General features: G+C 43.2%; 1 protein-coding gene across 1 annotated transcript in view; it reads left to right on the forward strand.

The window, feature by feature from the left end:
* slc6a11b (solute carrier family 6 member 11b) overlaps positions 1-21,383 on the forward strand; it is an 85,279-nt gene that overhangs the window by 36,845 nt on the left and 27,051 nt on the right. Inside the window, exon 7 of the mRNA XM_029692810.1 lies at positions 17,197-17,331. Coding sequence (XP_029548670.1) covers positions 17,197-17,331 — 135 coding nt within the window. The remainder of the gene's footprint in view (positions 1-17,196; positions 17,332-21,383) is intronic.

Here is a 21,383-nt window from a genome sequence, read left to right on the forward strand (position 1 = left end):
GTACTGACCTCGCCTTCTGGATGGTAGCAGGGTGAACAGGCCGTGGCTTGTGTGGTTAACCTGTTGAGGATCTTATCCCGATCTAATCCCGGTAATGGGATTCATTGTCATGTGACCATGGCGGGGAATTCAAAACTGCAAGAGTAATCATTTCAAATAATCAAATAATCAACTATTTTCCTCCATTTGAAAGATATATCTCCTAAATCTAACCACGCTGTCCGATTTTCCGAGGCTTTACAGAGAATGCATAAAGTTAGGTTATGTGAGGAGAGTACATTGACAATAGCTGCATGTAATGTTTAGCCAATTCAAAGAAGGGCATCAACAGACAGAAAACTAGCTAGAATTATGCACTTACCTTTGACAATCTGCATCAGATGACACTCATAGGACATTATGTTATACAATACATGCATTTTTAGTTCCATCAAGTTCATATTTATATCCAAAAACAGCATTTACAGTCGCGGTGAAATTCAGAATTTTTTTCGGCTCGAATGCACCCAGTGAATCCAGCATTACAAATCACGGAATAACTATTCGAAAACATTGGTAAATTATAATATTGTCATTCAAAGAATAATATATTATCATCTCGTAATTGCTACCGAATGGCCAGATCTCAAAATAACTTTACTGGGAAATCACATTTTGCATAAACTGGGTACTATGCTAACAACAATAGGCTATATGCTAAGCTAAGCTAAGCTATACCGTTAGCATTAGCATCATCTAATATCGATAATAACATTCTAAATATCCCCTTACCTTTGATTATCTCCATCAGAAGGCGCTGCCAGAGTTCCCAGGTCCAGAACAAATGTGGTTTCTTTTGACAAAGTTCATCATTTATGTCCAAATAGTTAGCGTTCAGTAGGCTCCCACAAAATGAGGTGGGCACTGTAAAGTCACTTCGAAAAGCTAAAGAAAACCTAGTAAATAATCTATTTACGTTTGTTTAAACATGTCAAACGTTGTTTAGCACTAATCTTTTGTTTCATTTTTAACGTGAAACATCAGTAAACATCAGTAATATTTTCACACAACCTATCAAGTGTCTAGAATAAACGATAATGACAAAGACTCTCTTCTCAGATTCATGCGCAGGCGCAAAAAATGAAGTGATGACGTGTCAACTTGTAAGCTTTCTTATTCGGTCTGTATTCATGACAGATGCTTCCAACAACTTTCTAAAGATCGTTGACATCTAGTGGAAGCAGTAGGAGTTGCGAACAGAATCCTTTCTCACTGTGGTATCTTTAAAACAATGACACTAAATAGTACAGTCACAAAATTCTCATTTTTTTTAATCTATTTTTCACAGGTTTTTGCCTGCAATATGAGTTTTGTTATACTTACAGACACCATTCAAACTGTTTTAGAAAATTCAGAGTGTTTTCTATCCAAACCTGAACAATAATATGCATATTCTAGCTTCTGAGTTGGTGTAGGAGGCAGTTAAAAATGCGCACATATTTTTTTCCAAAATTCTCAATACTGCCCCCTGGCCTCAACAGGTTAATGTCCTTGATGATATTTTTGGCATTCCTGTGACATCTGGAGGGAAGGCAGTGTGCTCCCATTGATGCATTGGGCAGACCGCACCACCCTCTGGAGAGCCCTGCGGTTGCGGGCGGTGCAGTTACCGTACCAGGCGGTGATACAGCCCGACAGGATGCTCTCAATTGTGCATCTGTAAACGTTTGTGAGGGTCCTAGGGGCCAAGCTGAATTTCTTCAGCCTCCTGCGGTTGAATAGGTGCTGTTTCAGATTGTCAGTGATGTCCATTATAGATTGTCAGTGATGTGTACGCCGAGGAACTTGAATCTTTCCATCTTCTCCACTGCGTCCCGTCTATGTGGATAGTGGGGTGCTCCCTCTGCTGTTTTCTGAAGTCCATGATCAGCTCCTTCATTTTGTTGACGTTGAGGCAGAGGCGCCAGGGCCCTCACCTCATCCCTGTAGGCTGTCTCATCATTGTTGGTAATCAGGCCTACTTCTGTTGTTTCGTCTAGAAACTTGATGATTGAGTTGGAGGCGTGCATGGCCACACAGTCATGGGTGAACAGGGAGTACAGGAGGGGGCTGAGCACGCACCCTTGTGGGGCCCCTGTGTTGAGGATCAGCGAAGTGGAGGTGTTGTTTTCTACCTTCTCCACCTGGGGGCGACCCGTCAGGAAGTCCAGGACCCAGTTTCACAGGGCAGGGTTGAGACCCAGGCCCCGAGCTTAATGATGAGCTTGGAGGGTACTATTGTTTTGAAGGCTGAGCTATAGTCAATGAACAGCATTGTTACATAGGTATTCCTCTTGTCTTGATGGGATAGGGCAGTGTGCAGTGCGATGGCGATTGCATCGTCTGTGTATCTATTGGGGGGGTATGCAAATTGAACTGAGTCTAGGGTGTCCGGTAATGTAGTGGTGATCCTTAACTAGCCTCTCAAAGCACTTCATGATGACAGAAGTGTGTGCTACGGAGCGATAGTCATTGATTTCAGTTACCTTTGCTTTCTTGGGTACAGGAACAATGGTGGACACCTTGAAGCAAGTGGGGACAGCAGACTGGGATAGGGAGAGATTGAATATGTCTGTACACGCTCCAGCCAGCTGGTCTGCGCATGCTCTGAGGACGCAGCTTGAGATGCTATCTGGGCCGGCAGCCTTGCGAGGGTTAACACGCTTCAATGTCTTACTCATGTCTGCCAGGGAGAACGAGAGCCCACAGTCCTTGGGAGCGGGCCATTGTGGCGGATGAATCAGAATTAGTTGGGTAACACAGATAAGATGTTTTATTTGCATAATATGCTTATGTGAGATACTTGTCATATGTGAATGTATCTGTTAAACCATGTGAAGGGATGGCATGATTAATGGGGAACCAATTACTTGTCTACACAATGTCTGTGCGCAAGTCACTCCCTCCTTTGGCATTGGGGGAAGGTGTATGGCAGTGTCTGGACCATTGTATGTCCACTCTGATGTTGCACTTATCTTGGGATAGTGTATGACCTAGAGGCTCACTCCCCTCAGTGAGCTTGTCCAGGAGTGGAGTCAAGAGGGGGTTTACTTGAGATGGGAGTATCTAGAGTTGTCAATTGATTTATGCCATTGGATGAGATGGTGTTTCTGTTCTATACCGTACCAGGGAGAGACGGTTCCAGTTTGAGTAGGAGGACCAGACACTGGTCTATACAATGAAAACTGTTGACACAGCAGTTGCTGTCTGCTATGTTTTATAGATATCTTTCATACAAAACCTAACCTTGTGACCCATTCTATGTATCTGTGGTTCGTCATGTACGTTGAGAGGGGTGTATCTTGGCTATAAAAGATCTTTGTACTTTTGTGTAATCACTTTTCAATGGTTCATTAGAGATAGCGCATCATTGAAAGTCAAAGGGCTTTTGCAAAAAGCTCTTAATTATTAAAGATGTAGTTATAAGTATAACTCTAACTGGTGTGTGAAGTTTGTAACTCTCCTCATTTGGTAATGCAGAAATTAGCCACCACACCGCGTTGGTGGCACTGTGTTATCCTCAAAGCTGGCGAAGAAGGTGTTTAGCTTGTCCGGGAGCAAGACCCTGCCACATACGTCTCATGTCTGAGCCGTTGAGTTGCGACTTCATTTTGTCGCTGTACTGATGTTTTGCCTGTTTGATTGCCTTATGGAGGGAATAACTACACTGTTTGTATTCGGCCATATTCCCAGTCATCTTGCCATGGTTAAATACGGTGGTTTGCGCTTTCAGTTTTGCACGAATGCTGCCATCTATCCACGGTTTTCCTTGTTTGGGTAGGTTTTAATAGTCACAGTGGGAACAACACCGCCTATACACTTTCTGACAAACTCAGTCACCGTTTCTGTGTATAATCAACCTCCCTGTCCTCTTTCCGTGCCCCTCTCTCCCTGTCCCCCTCTCCGTGCTTTGTCCCCCTTCTCCATCTCCCTCTCCGTGCCTCTCTCTCCCTGTCCCCCTCTCCCACCTCCCTGTCCCCTCTCTGTGCCTCTCTATCCCTGTCCCCCTCTCCCACCTCCCTGCCCCCCTCTCCGTGCCCCTCTCTCCCTGTCCCTCTCTCCAACCTCCCTGTCCCCTCTCTGTGCCTCTCTCTCCCTGTCCCCTTCTCCAACCTCCCTGTCCCCCTCTCCGTGCCTTGTCCCCTTCCGTCCCCCCTCTCCACGTTCCCTGTTCCCCTCTCTGTGCCTCTCTCTCCCTGTCCCCCTTTCCGTTCTTTGAGCCTCTCCCAGTCCCTTCCATTCTCCCTACAGTCTTTAAGAAAGTAGAACAGATTCAATGAGCCAGAATGAGAAGGGGAGTAGAGAAAGAGAAATGAAGAGAGATGTGGAAAAATGAATGGGCTCACATTGTACAGGAGAAAAGGGGACTCGGCAGCGAAGGAGGCCTATATCTCCTGAAGTGTCTTTTGTCCCAATGTGAAGTAAGCCGAAAGAATGCTCCTTCATGGCCCGGGTCTTTAGGGAACAGTCCAAGATTGATTTCTGCTTTCATTGAGAGGAAAGTAGAGCGTTCATGAGGAGCATGCAGAGTTCCTTCTCCTAGCCTCACTATCATTTCTTTCTCTCCTCTCTCTCTCTCTCTCCCCTCCTCACCTCTCTCTCCCCTCCTCCCCTCTCTCTCCCCTCATCCTCTCTCTCTCTCTCTCTCTCTCTCTCTAGATGTACAGTGAGCTGTCTGCTGTGGTTAAATGTACAGTGAGCTCCAAAAGTATTGGGACAGTGACCCAATATTTTTTGGGGGCTGTGTACTCCAGCACTTTGGATTTGAAATGATACAATGACTATGAGGTTTTAGTTCAGACTGTCAGCTTTAATGTTAAGGTATTTTTATCCATATCGGGTGAACCGTTTACAAATTACACCCCTTTTTGTACATAGTCCCCCCCCATTTTAGGGGACCAAAAGTATGGAGACAAATTCACTTGTAGTGTATTAAACGTAGTAAAAAGTGAAGTATTTGGTTCCATTATTCATAGCATGCAATGATTACATCAAGCTTGTGATTCTGGTTGTGTTCCAGATTATTTTGTGCCCAATAGAAATTAATGGTAAATTAATGTATTGTGTCATTTTGGAGTCATTTTTATTATAATATATAATAGTGTTTTCTAAATTAATGTGAATGTGGATAATCCTGAATGATGAGTGAATAATGAGTGATGATGCACAAATATCATACCTCCAAGTACACATTTTACAATTATTTTTTTGTATATTATATTTGTGCATCTGTAACTTTGCTCAGTCATTTGCTGGGGTGGTGTGATGGCATTGGGTTTGAGATGTAATCATTTTATTAGACTAATTTTAAAAAACGAGGGGGCTTTTCTTTCTCACACTCCCTTCTTCTGCAAGCTAAATCAGAATGAACAGATAAATAGCGTTTTTTTTTTAACTTGACTACTGGTGGAGGAGGTTCACATAATATGCTGCAATGAAGCAAGTTTGATTCCGTTGAGTTCCCATATATATATATGATTGACATGAGAACTCCCAACAGGAGTTATGTAACTCTATTCAACATGGTTGAATGACAAGTTGGCGGCCACACTGACTGATGTAGCTAGTCGGGTGAGAGGAGTTGTGACTGTGTGCCAAGCATTGTGGGGGAACGCTGAAGGGGTTAAAGGAATGGTGTGTGTCTGTGCCAAGACGGCAGGACTCTGCTCTAAAGAACCTAATTGAGACACTAATTCTCTCGAGGATGGAGGGATGGAGGGAGGGAGGGATGGAGGGAGGGAGGGAAGAGACCGGTGCTTCGAGCCAGCGAGCGGTTGAGATGGAGAGATAAAGAAATGGTAGGATAGTGTGATGGAGGGAAAGAGGGAAGAGGATTGAAGTATTACGAAATATAGTGGTGGAAAAATCACTCAGTAGAAACCACATCTCCCCTCTCCAACACACAGAGGAGAGGAAAGAGACACAAATAGAATACTTAGAGCTGTGCTGGGGTTATGGATGACAACATGATGTTCAGTGTCTGGATCAGAAGCTGTCCTCTACACGAATAGGGAGGGGAGTTAACTCTCTCTCTCGCTTTCTCTCTCTCCCTCCCCTCCTTAAATCCCCCTGTCTCTCCCCTCTGTCTCTTTCTCTCTCTCTCTCTCAATTCAATGACAATTAAAGGGCTTTATTGGCATGGGAAATATATGTTTACATTGCCAAAGCAAGTGTAATAGATAATTAAAAAAAAAAGTGAAATAAACAATTAAAAAATGAACAGTAAACATTACACTCACAGAAAGTTCCAAAAGGATAAAGACATTTCAAATGTCATATTATGTGCAAATCCTTAAAGTACAAAAGGGAAAATAGTTTGCTCTGTTTTTTTTGTTTATTCTTTCCAATATGTCAAGTAATTATCTTTTTGATTTCTCATGATTTGGTTGGGTCTAATTGTGTTGCTGTCCTGGGGCTCTGTGGGGTGTGTTTGTGTTTGTGAACAGAGCCCCAGGACCAGCTTGCTTAAGGGACTCTTCTCCAGGTTCATCTCTCTGTAGGTGATGGCTTTGTTATGGAAGGTTTGGGAATCGCTTCCTTTTTAGGTGGTTTTAGAATTCAACGGCTCTTTTTCTGTATTTTGATAATTAGCGGGTATCGGCCTAATTCTGCTCTGCATGCATTATTTGGTGTTTTACGTTGTACACTGAGGATATTTTTTTGTTCAAACTTTTAACTGGTACAGTATATGAATTATGTTTAATAATATGGTGTTAAATATGTGTACAAATATATATACAGTACATGTATGTGTGAATGATCCTTAAAACAATTCCATATAGCTTAATAGAACCACCTCCCCCGGCTTAGACTGGGCTTAGAAAATAAGGGCACCTATTGGTAGATGGGTAAAAATAAAAAAAAGCAGATATTGAATATCCCTTTGAGCATGGTGAAGTTATTAATTACACTTTGGAAGGTGTATCAATACACCCCTACAAAGATGCAGGCGTCCTTCCTAACTCAGTTGCCGGAGAGAAAGGAAACTGTTTAGGGATTTCACCAATGGTGACTTTAAAACAGTTAGAGTTTAATGGCTGTGAGAGGAAAAAAACAACATTGTACTTATTCCACAATACTAACCTAATTGACAAAGTGAAAAGATGGAAGCCTTTACAGAATACAAAATATGACAAAACTTGCATCCTGTTTGCAACAAGGCACTAACGTAATACTGCAAAAAACATTAGCAAAGCAATTCACTTTTTGTCCTGAATACAAAGTGTTATGTTCGTGGCAAATCCAATATAACATATTGCTGTGCACCACTCTCCATATTTTTAAGCATAGTGGTGGCTGAATCATGTTCTGAGGAATGCTTGTCATCGTTAAGGCCTGGGGAGTTTTTCAGGATTAAAAAGAAATGGAATAGTGCTAAGCACAGGCAAAATCCCAGAGGAAAACCTGGTTCAGTCTGCTTTCCACCAGGCACTGGGAGATGAATTCACCTTTCAGCAGGACAATAACCTAAAACACAAGGCGAAATATACTGTCATGACGTTGGCCTGTGGGTAAGGTTTATGACCCCCCATAAATACCTTTCTCCCTTCCCTCTCTCTCTGACTCTACTGAAGGACTCTTGAATAGCCTTTGTTAAACATAGAGAGTCTGGGAACATCAAACAAGTGGGGGGAAAGGAACCATATTTTGTTAATAGAACCAGTTGAAAATATGCGTTGGTACTTAATGAATATGATGTCAGTTCGGTTGTCATCTGAGACATTATGACTGATGACAGGATGTCATAAACAGTATCTGGGAAAGTCTACACATTCTAGTTATCAGATTCACATGGAATTGTTGTGAAATTTAAATGTTTAAATATAAAACTATTTGTGATAAGATTAAATGTAATTTTAGCTTCCAATTGAGAGAATTGGGTTTTCATAAGGTTAGAGCCCTGCTCAATCAGTGGCCCGCCCCTGTGAAGAGACATGGGTTATAAACTATGAAACACACCCTTCTCTCCCTCCACTATATAAGCCCTTGACGAAAATGTAACCTTCTGTTCCGAGGACGCGAGGCCTGCAGCCTCTGCGTTTAAAGCGAATAACTTTCTGTTCCGAGGCCGATAGGACGACGGTCCATACGTTTAAAAGGACTAACACTACAGAGCTAAGCCAACCTCAGCGTGAGCTTTGGTTGTGAATGGTATGAACTTTGAACTCTTATTCACTAAAGACGTGAGATATCCTAGCCATTGAGTTAGCAACAGCAGCTGTAAACGTGGGCTAGGAAAGGACGGACGACGTATCCAGTCTAACACACAACGAAGATACTACAACGTATCCAATTTACCACCAGAGACATTCTTCCGAGGACAGCAAGATCTCTGTTGGGCAACACGACCAGCATCTACGACCAACCTACCGAAGCGCAGCTAAGAGTAAATATTTATTGCATTTCCCTTTTCCAAATGGGCGGTAATTTAGAATGCATAAGATACTGTATTTACGAAAGCTTAGCTTCTCCCTTTGTTCCTCAGTCTTCCCGCTCTTTCATTCAAGCCCAACCCCCTCTCTTTATGTAACAAGCCGTCATACATGTTCCGTCCACCAGGGACGTTTTCTGTATGACATAATTTGCATTCTGTGTATATGTAATTCTGTGTGATTAGTTAGGTATTTAGTAAATAAATAATTAAACCCAATTTTGTGTTGCTGATTCAACTTGTTAGCCAGGGTTCGTGAAGATAACCAAGAATTTACAACTTTCAGATAAGACTGAAATAAGGTGACGATTAATATTGACTGCTATTGATGTAAAATATTACTAGGTCTTTAAGAGTTTATTCGGAAGATAACAACTCTATAAACATTCTTTCGTGGTGCCTCGACTTTCTAGTTAATTACATTTACATGATTAGCTTAATCAGGTAATATTAATAGCAGAGAAAGGATTTTAATCCGGCATAGCCAAAGACACGACAATACACTGGAGTTGCTTACCATACCAAGACGTGGGGTAGTGTTTGGCTGGAGCAAGGAGTAACACAATGCCACAGGTGTCTCAAGTTTTGAGGAAGCGTGAAATTGGCATGCTGACTGCAGGAATGTCCACCAGAGCTGTTGCCAGAGAATGTATTGTTCATTTCTCTACCATAAGCCGCCTCCAACGTCGCTTTAGAGAATTTGGCAATGCGTCCAACCAGCCTTACAACCGCAGACCACGTGTAACCACACCAGCCAAGGACCTTCACATCCTGCTTCTTCACTTGTGGGATCGTCTGAGACCAGCCACCTGGACAGCTGATGAAACTGTGGGTTTGCACAACTCAATCATTTCTGCACAAACTCTCAGAAAACGTCTCAGGGAAGCTCATCTGTGTGCTCGTCGTCCTCACCAGAGTCTTGACCTGACTGCAGTTTGGTGTCGTAACTGACTTCAGTGAGCAAATGCTCACCTTTGATGGCCACTGGCACGCTGGAGAAGTGTGCTCTTCATGGATGAATCCCGGTTTCAACTGTACTGGGCAGACGGCAGACAGCGTGTATGGCGTCTTGTGTTCGAGCGGTTTGCTGATGTCAACATTGTGAGCAGAGTGTCCCATGGTGGCAGTGGGGTTATGGTATGGGCAGGCATAAGCTACAGACAATGAACACAATTGCATTTTATTGATGGTAATTTGAATGCACAGAGATACCGTGATGAGATCCTGAGGGCTCTATTTTCGGCTGGAGTTAAGGCGGCGCTAGTGTCAAACGCAATTTCATCATGTAAAAACTGACGTACTGGCGCATTTTCTAGCCCTAACGCCAGGTTCTGCAATTTACCTGTCTTATATTTTTCGGGGGGGCTTGGGCTCAGATGGGAGGGGTGGAAATATTTGAGGTGTGTCTTTAAAAACGGGATCCAAAGGGCTATTTTCAGGCAGCGCTGATAGGGGTATTTAAGACCAACCAGAAGCTGGTTTTAGTGGTAACTCAGTTGGTTATGAATTCTGACAGCAGAAACACAGCCTATCCAGCCGTGATGCCATATGAAAATGGAACAAGAGTTGTACTTTTGGTGCCTCTATACATCATATTTGGAATCCTAAAAAAAAATCGTATGATTTTTTTCTCCCCATTCATTTTGTTCGATTAAAAACCAAGCATAGCCTCCCCTCCTCTCAATTTGTTTTGTCCTGCCCAATGCAATCGCGAAGGAGTCAAGACTGTCTATAAATGGTTGGAAATATTAATCACCAAAGCTTTATTAAAACATCAAGTTTGAGAGGAGTAAAACAGTGAGCTGTCATTCCCTTTTTATCTCTGCATTGTAGGCTGGCCCACGTTATTTTAGCCGGTCCCGTTTTGGATGTGCGTAAAATCTTCCATACTGTGTGTTGTTTTAAAAAACCTTCCATAGTGTGTTGTTTTAAAAAACCTTCCATAGTGTGTGTTGTTTTAAAAAACCTTCCATACTGTGTGTTGTTTTAAAAAACCTTCCATAGTGTGTGTTGTTTTAAAAAACCTTCCATAGTGTGTGTTGTTTTAAAAAACCTTCCATAGTGTGTGTTGTTTTAAAAAACCTTCCATACTGTGTGTTGTTTTAAAAAACCTTCCATAGTGTGTGTTGTTTTAAAAAACCTTCCATACTGTGTGTTGTTTTAAAAAACCTTCCATAGTGTGTGTTGTTTTAAAAAACCTTCCATAGTGTGTGTTGTTTTAAAAAACCTTCCATAGTGTGTGTTGTTTTAAAAAACGTTCCATAGTGTGTGTTGTTTTAAAAAACCTTCCATAGTGTGTGTTGTTTTAAAAAACGTTCCATACTGTGTGTTGTTTTAAAAAACCTTCCATACTGTGTGTTGTTTTAATATTATATGCCCACGGGGGAGAAACTCGTGTGACATAGCCTATGTAAAACAAGTTGTTGTTTCATTTTGTTTAGAATTTGATTAAAATCATTAGTTGTCTTTTTAGGCCTCATCAATAATGAATGTAATCTTGCTTATTGACAATATTTGGCATGTCCATGCTCAGCCATAATGTAATTTACAGCCCTAGCCCCTATATCAGTGAGAATGCTATTGAAGACATACCATTACTTAGAACAATGTGGACTGCAATTGGGTTCAAGTTAAAATATTTATCAAAGATAGGTCTACATTTTGTTATTTTGTTCCTGTAAGCCATGTAACAACTATAACGGATTAACATTGTAATTGGAGTTGGCAATACATACAGTGGCTTGCGAAAGTATTCACGCCCCTTGGCATTTTTTGGGGGTTTGTATCATTTGATTTACACAACATGCCTACCACTTTGAAGATGCAAAATATTTTTTATCGTGAAACAAACAAGAAATAAGAAAAAAAAGAGAACTTGAACGTGGCGGCAGGTAGCCTAGTGGTTAGAGCGTTGGACTAGTAACTGAAAGGTTGCAAGATTGAATCCTCGAGCTGACAAGGTAAAAATCTGTCGTTCTGCCCCTGAACAAGTCAGTTAACCCACTGTTCCTAGGCCGTCATTGAAAATAAGAATTTGTTCTTTACTGACTTGCCTAGTTAAATAAAGATAAAATTCACCCCCCCCAAGTTAATACTTTGTAGAGTCACCTTTTGCAGCAATTACAGCTCCAAGTCTCTTGGGGTATGTCTCTATAAGCTTGGCACATTTAGCCACTGGGATTTTTGCAAAACTGCTCCAGCTCCTTCAAGTTGGATAGGTTCTGCTGATGTACAGCAATTTTAAGTCATACCACAGATTCTCAACTGGATTGAGGTCTGGGCTTTGACTAGGCCATTCCAAGACATTTAAATGTTTCCTCTTAAACCACTCGAGTGTTTCTTTAGCAGTATGCTTAGGGTCATTGTCCTGCGGGAAGGTGAACCTCCGTCCCAGTCTCAAATCTCTGGAAGACTGAAACAGGTTTCCCTCAAGAATTTGCTTTTATTTAGCGCCATCCATCATTCTTTCAATTCTGACCAGTTTCCCAGTCCCTCCCAATGAAAACATGGTGTTCTCGTTGGTGATGTAGGGTGTTGGGTTTGTGCTATGCCTTCCAGACATAGCGTTTTCCTTGATGGCCAAAAAGCTACATTTTTGTCTCATCTGACCAGAGTACCTTCTTCCATATGTTTGGGGAGTCTCCCACATACTTTTTGGTGAACACCAAACGTGATTGCTTATTTTTTTCTTTAAGCAATGACTTTGCTCTGGCCACTCTTCTGTAAAGTCCAGCTCTGTGGAGTGTACGGCTTAAAGTGGTCCACAGAGCTGTGGAGCTTTGCAGCTTTTTCAGGGTTATTTCTTTGGTCTCTTTGTTGCCTCTCTGATTAATGCCGTCCTTACCTGGTCCGTGAGTTTTGGTGGGCGGCCCTCTCTTGGCAGGTTTGTTGTGGTGCCATATTCTTTCCATTAAAAAAAAAATTGATTTAATGGTGCTCCGTGGCATGTTCAAAGTTGCTGATATTTTTTTATAACCCAACCCTGATCTGTACTTCTCCACAACTTTGTCCCTAACCTGTTTGGAGAGCTCCTTGGTCTTCATGGTGCCGCTTGCTTGGTGATGCCCCTTGCTTAGTGGTGTTGCAGACTCTGGGGCCTTTCAGAACAGGTGTGTATATATACTGAGATCAGGTGACAGATCATGTGACACCTAGATTGCACACAGGTGGCATTTATTTAACTTATTATGTGACTTCTGAAGGTAATTGGTTGCACCAGATCTTATTTAGGGGCTTCATAGCAAAGGGGATGAATACATATGCACACACCACTTTTCCATACATTGTTTTTTTTACTTTTTGAAAAAAGTAATTTTTTTCATTTCACTTCACCAATTTGGACTATTTTGTGTATTTCCATTACATGAAATCCAAATAAAAATCAATTTAAATTACAAGTTGTAATGCAACAAAATAGGAAAAACGCCAAGGGGATGAATGCTTTTGCAAGGCACTGTAAAATACCTTAAATACACAACTTGAAGTAAACACGTATTTCGCCATGGAGCACGTTCTGATTGGCCACAACTTGTTTATTCATCAAAACTCAGCCCTTTCGAGCCAAGTGCTCTGATAATTGTGATAGTGAAATTTCCTCAGCCCTGTGAGCCAGTCTCTGGCCCTGTTCCCTCCCCAGCCCTGTGACCCAGTCTCTGGCCCTGTTCCCTCCCCAGCCCTGTGACCCAGTCTCTGGCCCTGTTCCCTCCCCAGCCCTGTGACCCAGTCTCTGGCCCTGTTCCCTCCTCAGTTCCTGTGACCCAGTCTCTGGCCCTGTTCCCTCCTCAGCCCTGTGACCCAGTCTCTGGCCCTGTTCCCTCCCCAGCCCTGTGACCCAGTCTCTGGCCCTGTTCCCTCCCGAACCCTGTGACCCAGTTTCTGGCCCTGTTCCCTCCTCAGCCCTGTGACCCAGTCTCTGGCCCTGTTCCCTCCCCAGCCCTGTGACCCAGCCTCTGGCCCTGTTCTCTCCCCAGCCCTGTGACCCAGTCTCTGGCCCTGTTCCCTCCCCAACCCTGTGACCCAGCCTCTGGCCCTGTTCCCTCCCCAGCCCTGTGACCCAGTCTCTGGCCCTGTTCCCTCCCCAGCCCTGTGACCCAGCCTCTGGCCCTGTTCCCTCCCCAGCCCTGTGACCCAGCCTCTGGCCCTGTTCTCTCCCCAACCCTGTGACCCAGCCTCTGGCCCTGTTCCCTCCCCAACCCTGTGACCCAGCCTCTGGCCCTGTTCCCTCCCCAGCCCTGTGACCCAGTCTCTGGCCCTGTTCCCTCCCCAGCCCTGTGACCCAGCCTCTGGCCCTGTTCCCTCCCCAACCCTGTGACCCAGTCTCTGGCCCTGTTCCCTCCCCAACCCTGTGACCCAGCCTCTGGCCCTGTTCTCTCCCCAGCCCTGTGACCCAGTCTCTGGCCCTGTTCCCTCCCCAACCCTGTGACCCAGCCTCTGGCCCTGTTCCCTCCCCAGCCCTGTGATCCAGCCTCTGGCCCTGTTCCCTCCCCAACCCTGTGACCCAGTCTCTGGCCCTGTTCCCTCCCCAGCCCTGTGACCCAGTCTCTGGCCCTGTTCCCTCCCCAGCCCTGTGAACCCAGCCTCTGGCCCTGTTCCCTCCCCAACCCTGTGACCCAGTCTCTGGCCCTGTTCCCTCCTCAGCCCTGTGACCCAGTCTCTGGCCCTGTTCCCTCCCCAACCCTGTGACCCAGCCTCTGGCCCTGTTCCCTCCCCAACCCTGTGACCCAGCCTCTGGCCCTGTTCCCTCCCCAACCCTGTGACCCAGCCTCTGGCCCTGTTCCCTCCCCAACCCTGTGACCCAGTCTCTGGCCCTGTTCTCTCCCCAACCCTGTGACCCAGTCTCTGGCCCTGTTCTCTCCTCAGCCCTGTGACCCAGCTTCTTGCCGGTCTGGGAGGAGAGGAGAGGAGGGGAAGGGAGGGGGATCCCAGCTGAGGCAGTGTGGGAAAATTATCTAGCTCGGCATGTGCACACCCAATTACCCACAACCCCCCCGGCAGGTGACCCAGGTCACTGGACTGTATAGTGAAACAGCAGTCGCCCGTATGAATGGACGAGCTGGCGGTCTGCTTTGTGGAGCAACAAACTTGTTGTGTCCACTTGGGGTACTTGCTTCAAAAGGTGGTTTGTGCTTGTTGTTTGACCATTCACAGTTAATTCACTGAATTCCCAATGAAGCAACATTGACAACAGATATGGGATTGAATACCCAGAACATCCCAGGTCTGCATGCAGATGATAATCATTTAGGTAGTGTTTGGGATTCTTGCCTTCCTCTATAGATTATGTAATATATAGATGGTATGATATAAAGAGTCTTCAGAGAGATTCAAACCGGTTGATTTCTTCCACATGTTGTTGTGTTACAGCTTGAATTCAAAATGGATTAAATATATATTTTCTCTCGCTCATCTACACACCTCATAATTGCAAAGTGAGAACATGTTTTTAGACATTTTTGCAAATGTATTGAAAATGAAATACAGAAATATCTAATTTACTTAAGTATTCACATCCCTGAGTTAATACTTTGTAGAATAACCTTTGGAAGTGATTACAGCTGTGAGTCTTTCTGGGTAAGTCTCTAAGATCTTTTCACACCTAGATTGTGCAACATTTGCCCATTATTATTTTCAAGTAGATTTAAGTCAAAACTGTAACTCGGCCACTCAGTAACATTCACTGTCTTCTTAGTAAGCAACTCCAGTGTAGATTTGGCCTTGTGTTTTAGGTTATTGTCCAGCTGAAAGGTGAATTCATCTCCCAGTGTCTGGTGGAAAGCAGACTGAACCAGGTTTTCCTCTAGGATTGTTCCTGTGCTTAGCTCCATTACGTTTATTTTTTAATCCTGATAAACTCCCCAGTCCTTAACGATTACAAACATACCCATAACCTGATGCAGCCACCACTATGCTTGAAAATATGGAGAGTGGTACTCAGTAATGTATTGTATTGTATTTTCCAAACATACTTTGTATTCAGGGCAAAAAGTGAATTTAGGACAAAAAGTGAATTTTGCAGTATTACTTTATTACAGGGCTCTCCAACCCTGTTCCTGGAGAGCTACTGTCCTGTAGGTTTACAATCCAACCCTAATCTAGCACACCTGGTTCTAATAATCAGCTGGTTGATAAACTGAATCAGATTAGTTACAACTGGGGTTGGAGTGAAAACCTACAGGAGGGTATCTCTCCAGGAACAGGGTTGGAGTTAAAACCTACAGGAGGGTATCTCTCCAGGAACAGGGTTGGAGTTAAAACCTACAGGAGAGTATCTCTCCAGGAACAGGTTTGGAGTTAAAACCTACAGGAGAGTATCTCTCCAGGAACAGGGTTGGAGTGAAAACCTACAGGAGAGTAGTTCTCCAGGAACAGGGTTGGAGTTAAAACCTACAGGAGGGTATCTCTCCAGGACAGGTTTGGAGTTAAAACCTACAGGAGGGTATCTCTCCAGGAACAGGGTTGGAGTTAAAACCTACAGGAGGGTATCTCTCCAGGACAGGTTTGGAGTTAAAACCTACAGGAGGGTATCTCTCCAGGAAGAGGGTTGGAGTGAAAACCTACAGGATGGTATGTCTCCAGGACAGGTTTGGAGTTAAAACCTACAGGAGGGTATCTCTCCAGGACAGGTTTGGAGTGCCCTGCTTTAGTGCCTTGTTACAAACTGGATGCATGTTTTGGAATATGTTTTATTCTGTACAGGCTTCCTTCTTTTCACTCTGTCCTTTAGGTTAGTATTGTGGAGTAAATACAATGTTGATCCATCCTCAGTTTTCTCCTATCAGAACCATTAAACTCTGTAACTGTTTTAAAGTCACCATTGGCCTCATGGTGAAATCCCTGAGCGGTTTCCTTCCTCTCCGGCAACTGAGTTAGGAAGGTAGTGACTGGGTGTATTGATACACCATCCAAAGTGTAATTAATAACTTCACCAGGCTCAAACGGATATTCAAAATCTACCAATCGGTGCCTTCTTTGCGAGGCATTGGAAAACCTCCCTGGTCTTTGTGGTTGAATATGTGTTTGAAATTCACTGCTCGACTGAGGGACCTTCCAGATAATTGTATGTGTGGGGAACAGAGATGAGGTAGTGATTCAAAAATCATGTTAAACACTATTATTAAACAGAGTGAGTCCATGCAACTTATTATGTGACTTGTTAAGCACATTTTTACTCCTGAATGTATTTAGGCTCCTTACCATAACAAAGTGGATGAATACTTATTGACTCAAGATATTTCAGCTTTGCATTTTTTATTATTTTGTAAGCATTTCGAAAAAAATAAAAAAATCCACTTTGACATGATGGGGTATTGTGTTTAGGCCAGTGACAAAAATATATATTAATTTAATCCAATTTAAATTCAGGTTGTGACACAACAAAATGTGGAAAAACTCAAGGGGTGTGAATACTTCCTGAAGGCACTAGACACAGTATGATATGTTCTGTCTATCTACAGGTGGTGTACCGTATGCAACCTATAGATTATATATGATATGTTCCTATGTGACTGATACCTATAGATTATATATGATATGTTCCTATGTGATTGATACCTGATATACTTCCTGAATTGACTGCCTTCAATTCAAATTGACCTCAACCCTAGAATAGTACTATATATTATTCTCTTCACTATAGGTGGTGTAAGCAATCTATATATTATGTATTATATGTGACGGTTACCTTCCCCTATAGATGATATTATATATTATGTAATATGATATGTTGTTGTGGTTCTGTCCATCTTTAGGTGGTGTACGTAACCGCTACCTTCCCCTATGCCATGCTGTTGGTCCTGCTGATCCGAGGGGTGACTCTGCCGGGGGCGTGGGAAGGAATCAAGTTCTACCTGTACCCTGATATCTCCCGCCTCTCAGACCCACAGGTAGGTACCGCCGTTCGATTCCCTATACCCCTATATCCTATACCCTATAACCCTATACCCCTATACCCTATACCCCTACACCCTATACCCTATAACCCTATACCCCTATACCCTATACCCCTACACCCTATACCCTATAACCCTATACCCTATAACCCTATACCCCTATACCCTATACCCTATACCCTATAACCCTATACCCTATAACCCTATACCCCTATACCCTATACCCTATAACCCTATACCCCTACACCCTATACCCTATAACCCTATACCCCTACACCCTATACCCTATAACCCTATACCCCTATACCCCTACACCCTATACCCTGTAACCCTATACCTTATACCCTATACCCCTATATCCTATACCCTATACCCTATAACCCTATACCCCTATACCCTATACCCTATAACCCTATACCCTATAACCCTATACCCCTATATCCTATAACCCTATACCCCTATATCCTATAACCCTATACCCCCATACCCTATAACCCTATACCCTATACCCTATAACCCTATACCCCTATATCCTATAACCCTATAACCCTATACCCTATACCCTATAACCCTATACCCCTATACCCTATACCCTATAACCCTATACCCTATAACCCTATACCCCTATATCCTATAACCCTATACCCCTATATCCTATAACCCTATACCCCCATACCCTATAACCCTATACCCTATACCCTATAACCCTATACCCCTATACCCTATACCCTATAACCCTATACCCCTATATCCTATAACCCTATACCCCTATATCCTATAACCCTATACCCCCATACCCTATAACCCTATACCCTATACCCTATAACCCTATACCCCTATATCCTATATCCTATAACCCTATACCCTATACCCTATAACCCTATACCCCTATATCCTATACCCTATACCCTATAACCCTATACCCCTACACCCTATACCCTATACCCCTATACCCTATACCCTATACCCCTATACCCCTACACCCTACACCCTATAACCCTATACCCCTATATCCTAAACCCTATAACCCTATACCCCCATACCCTATAACCCTATACCCCTATACCCTATAACCCTATACCCCCATACCCTATAACCCTATACCCCTATACCCTATAACCCTATACCCCTATATCCTATATCCTATAACCCTATAACCCTATACCCCTATACCCTATAACCCTATACCCCTACACCCTATACCCCTATAACCCTATACCCCTATATCCTATATCCTATAACCCTATACCCTATATCCTATATCCTATAACCCTATAACCCTATACCCCTATACCCTATAACCCTATACCCCTACACCCTATACCCCTATAACCCTATACCCCTATATCCTATATCCTATAACCCTATACCCCTATACCCTATAACCCTATACCCCTATATCCTATATCCTATAACCCTATAACCCTATACCCCTATACCCTATAACCCTATACCCCTACACCCTATACCCCTATAACCCTATACCCCTATATCCTATACCCTATAACCCTATACCCCCATACCCTATAACCCTATAGCCCTATATCCTATACCCTATAACCCTATACCCCTATATCCTATACCCTATAACCCTATACCCCTACACCCTATACCCTATAACCCTATACCCCTATACCCTATAACCCTATACCCCTATACCCTATACCCCTATACCCTATACCCCTATACCCTATAACCCTATACCCTATACCCCTATACCCCTATAACCCTATACCCTATACCCCTATACCCCTATACCCCTATACCCCTATAACCCTATACCCCTATACCCTATAACCCTATACCCCTACACATTATACCCTATACCCCTATACCCTATAACCCTATACCCCTATACCCTATAACCCTATACCCCTACACATTATACCCTATACCCCTATACCCTATAACCCTATACCCCTATACCCTATAACCCTATACCCCTACACATTATACCCTATACCCCTATAACCCTATACCCTATACATTTACATTTACGTCATTTAGCAGACGCTCTTATCCAGAGCGACTTACAAATTGATGCATTCACCTTATGATATCCAGTGGAACAACCACTTTACCCCATACCCTATAACCCCATACCCCTATACCGCTATTCACACAGGACTAGTGTTACTATAGAGCGTCGGGTATGTAAATATTACCCCAGCATGTCCGTTTTTCCAGTGGACGATTCGGTTGAGATGAGCTTTACCAAGCTGCCCATGTACTCATTCACAGTTGACCGTTTTGACCGAAGCCTGGAGGCTCTTCTCGGCGTGAAGGTAGTTCACATGTCTAGGGACAATCTAATATTGACCTAATGACCTTCAGTTCACATGTCTAGGGACAGTCTAATATTGACCTAATGACCTTCAGTTCACATGTCTAGGGACAGTCTAATAGTGACCTAATGACCTTCAGTTCACATGTCTAGGGACAGTCTATTAGTGACCTTATGACCTTCAGTTCACATGTCTAGGGACAGTCTATTAGTGACCTTATGACCTTCAGTTCACATGTCTAGGGACAGTCTAATATTGACCTAATGACCTTCAGTTTACATGTCTAGGGACAGTCTATTAGTGACCTTATGACCTTCAGTTCACATGTCTAGGGACAGTCTATTAGTGACCTTATGACCTTCAGTTCACATGTCTAGGGACAGTCTAATAGTGACCTAATGACCTTCAGTTCACATGTCTAGGGACAGTCTAATAGTGACCTAATGACCTTCAGTTCACATGTCTAGGGACAGTCTAATAGTGACCTAATGACCTTCAGTTTACATGTCTAGGGACAGTCTAATAGTGACCTAATGACCTTCAGTTCACATGTCTAGGGACAGTGTATTAGTGACCTAATGACCTTCAGTTCACATGTCTAGGGACAGTCTACTATTGACCTAATGACCTTCAGTTCACATGTCTAGGGACAGTCTAATAGTGACCTAATGACCTTCAGTTCACATGTCTAGGGACAGTCTAATAGTGACCTAATGACCTTCAGTTCACATGTCTAGGGACAGTCTAATAGTGACCTAATGACCTTCAGTTTACATGTCTAGGGACAGTCTATTAGTGACCTAATGACCTTCAGTTCACATGTCTAGGGACAGTCTAATATTGACCTAATGACCTTCAGTTCACATGTCTAGGGACAGTCTAATAGTGACCTAATGACCTTCAGTTCACATGTCTAGGGACAGTCTAATAGTGACCTAATGACCTTCAGTTCACATGTCTAGGGACAGTCTAATAGTGACCTAATGACCTTCAGTTCACATGTCTAGGGACAGTCTAATAGTGACCTAATGACCTTCAGTTCACATGTCTAGGGACAGTCTATTAGTGACCTTATGACCTTCAGTTCACATGTCTAGGGACAGTCTAATAGTGACCTAATGACCTTCAGTTCACATGTCTAGGGACAGTCTAATAGTGACCTAATGACCTTCAGTTCACATGTCTAGGGACAGTCTAATAGTGACCTAATGACCTTCAGTTTACATGTCTAGGGACAGTCTAATAGTGACCTAATGACCTTCAGTTCACATGTCTAGGGACAGTGTATTAGTGACCTAATGACCTTCAGTTCACATGTCTAGGGACAGTCTAATATTGACCTAATGACCTTCAGTTCACATGTCTAGGGACAGTCTAATAGTGACCTAATGACCTTCAGTTCACATGTCTAGGGACAGTCTAATAGTGACCTAATGACCTTCAGTTCACATGTCTAGGGACAGTCTAATAGTGACCTAATGACCTTCAGTTCACATGTCTAGGGACAGTCTAATAGTGACCTAATGATCTTCAGTTCACATGTCTATGGACAGTCTAATAGTGACCTAATGACCTTCAGTTCACATGTCTAGGGACAGTCTAATAGTGACCTAATGACCTTCAGTTCGGAGAAAGTCAGAATAACAATGCATATTAATAAGAACCGTGAACTTTAACCTTCAGACATTTTAATTACCTGACGGATTTGGCAAGTTATCAATTCATTGTCACAATATTGTCCACTTCTTCGTCTTTTAAAAG

The sequence above is a fragment of the Salmo trutta genome, chromosome 16 (genome assembly GCF_901001165.1).
Source record: "Salmo trutta chromosome 16, fSalTru1.1, whole genome shotgun sequence".
NCBI lineage: Eukaryota > Metazoa > Chordata > Actinopteri > Salmoniformes > Salmonidae > Salmo > Salmo trutta.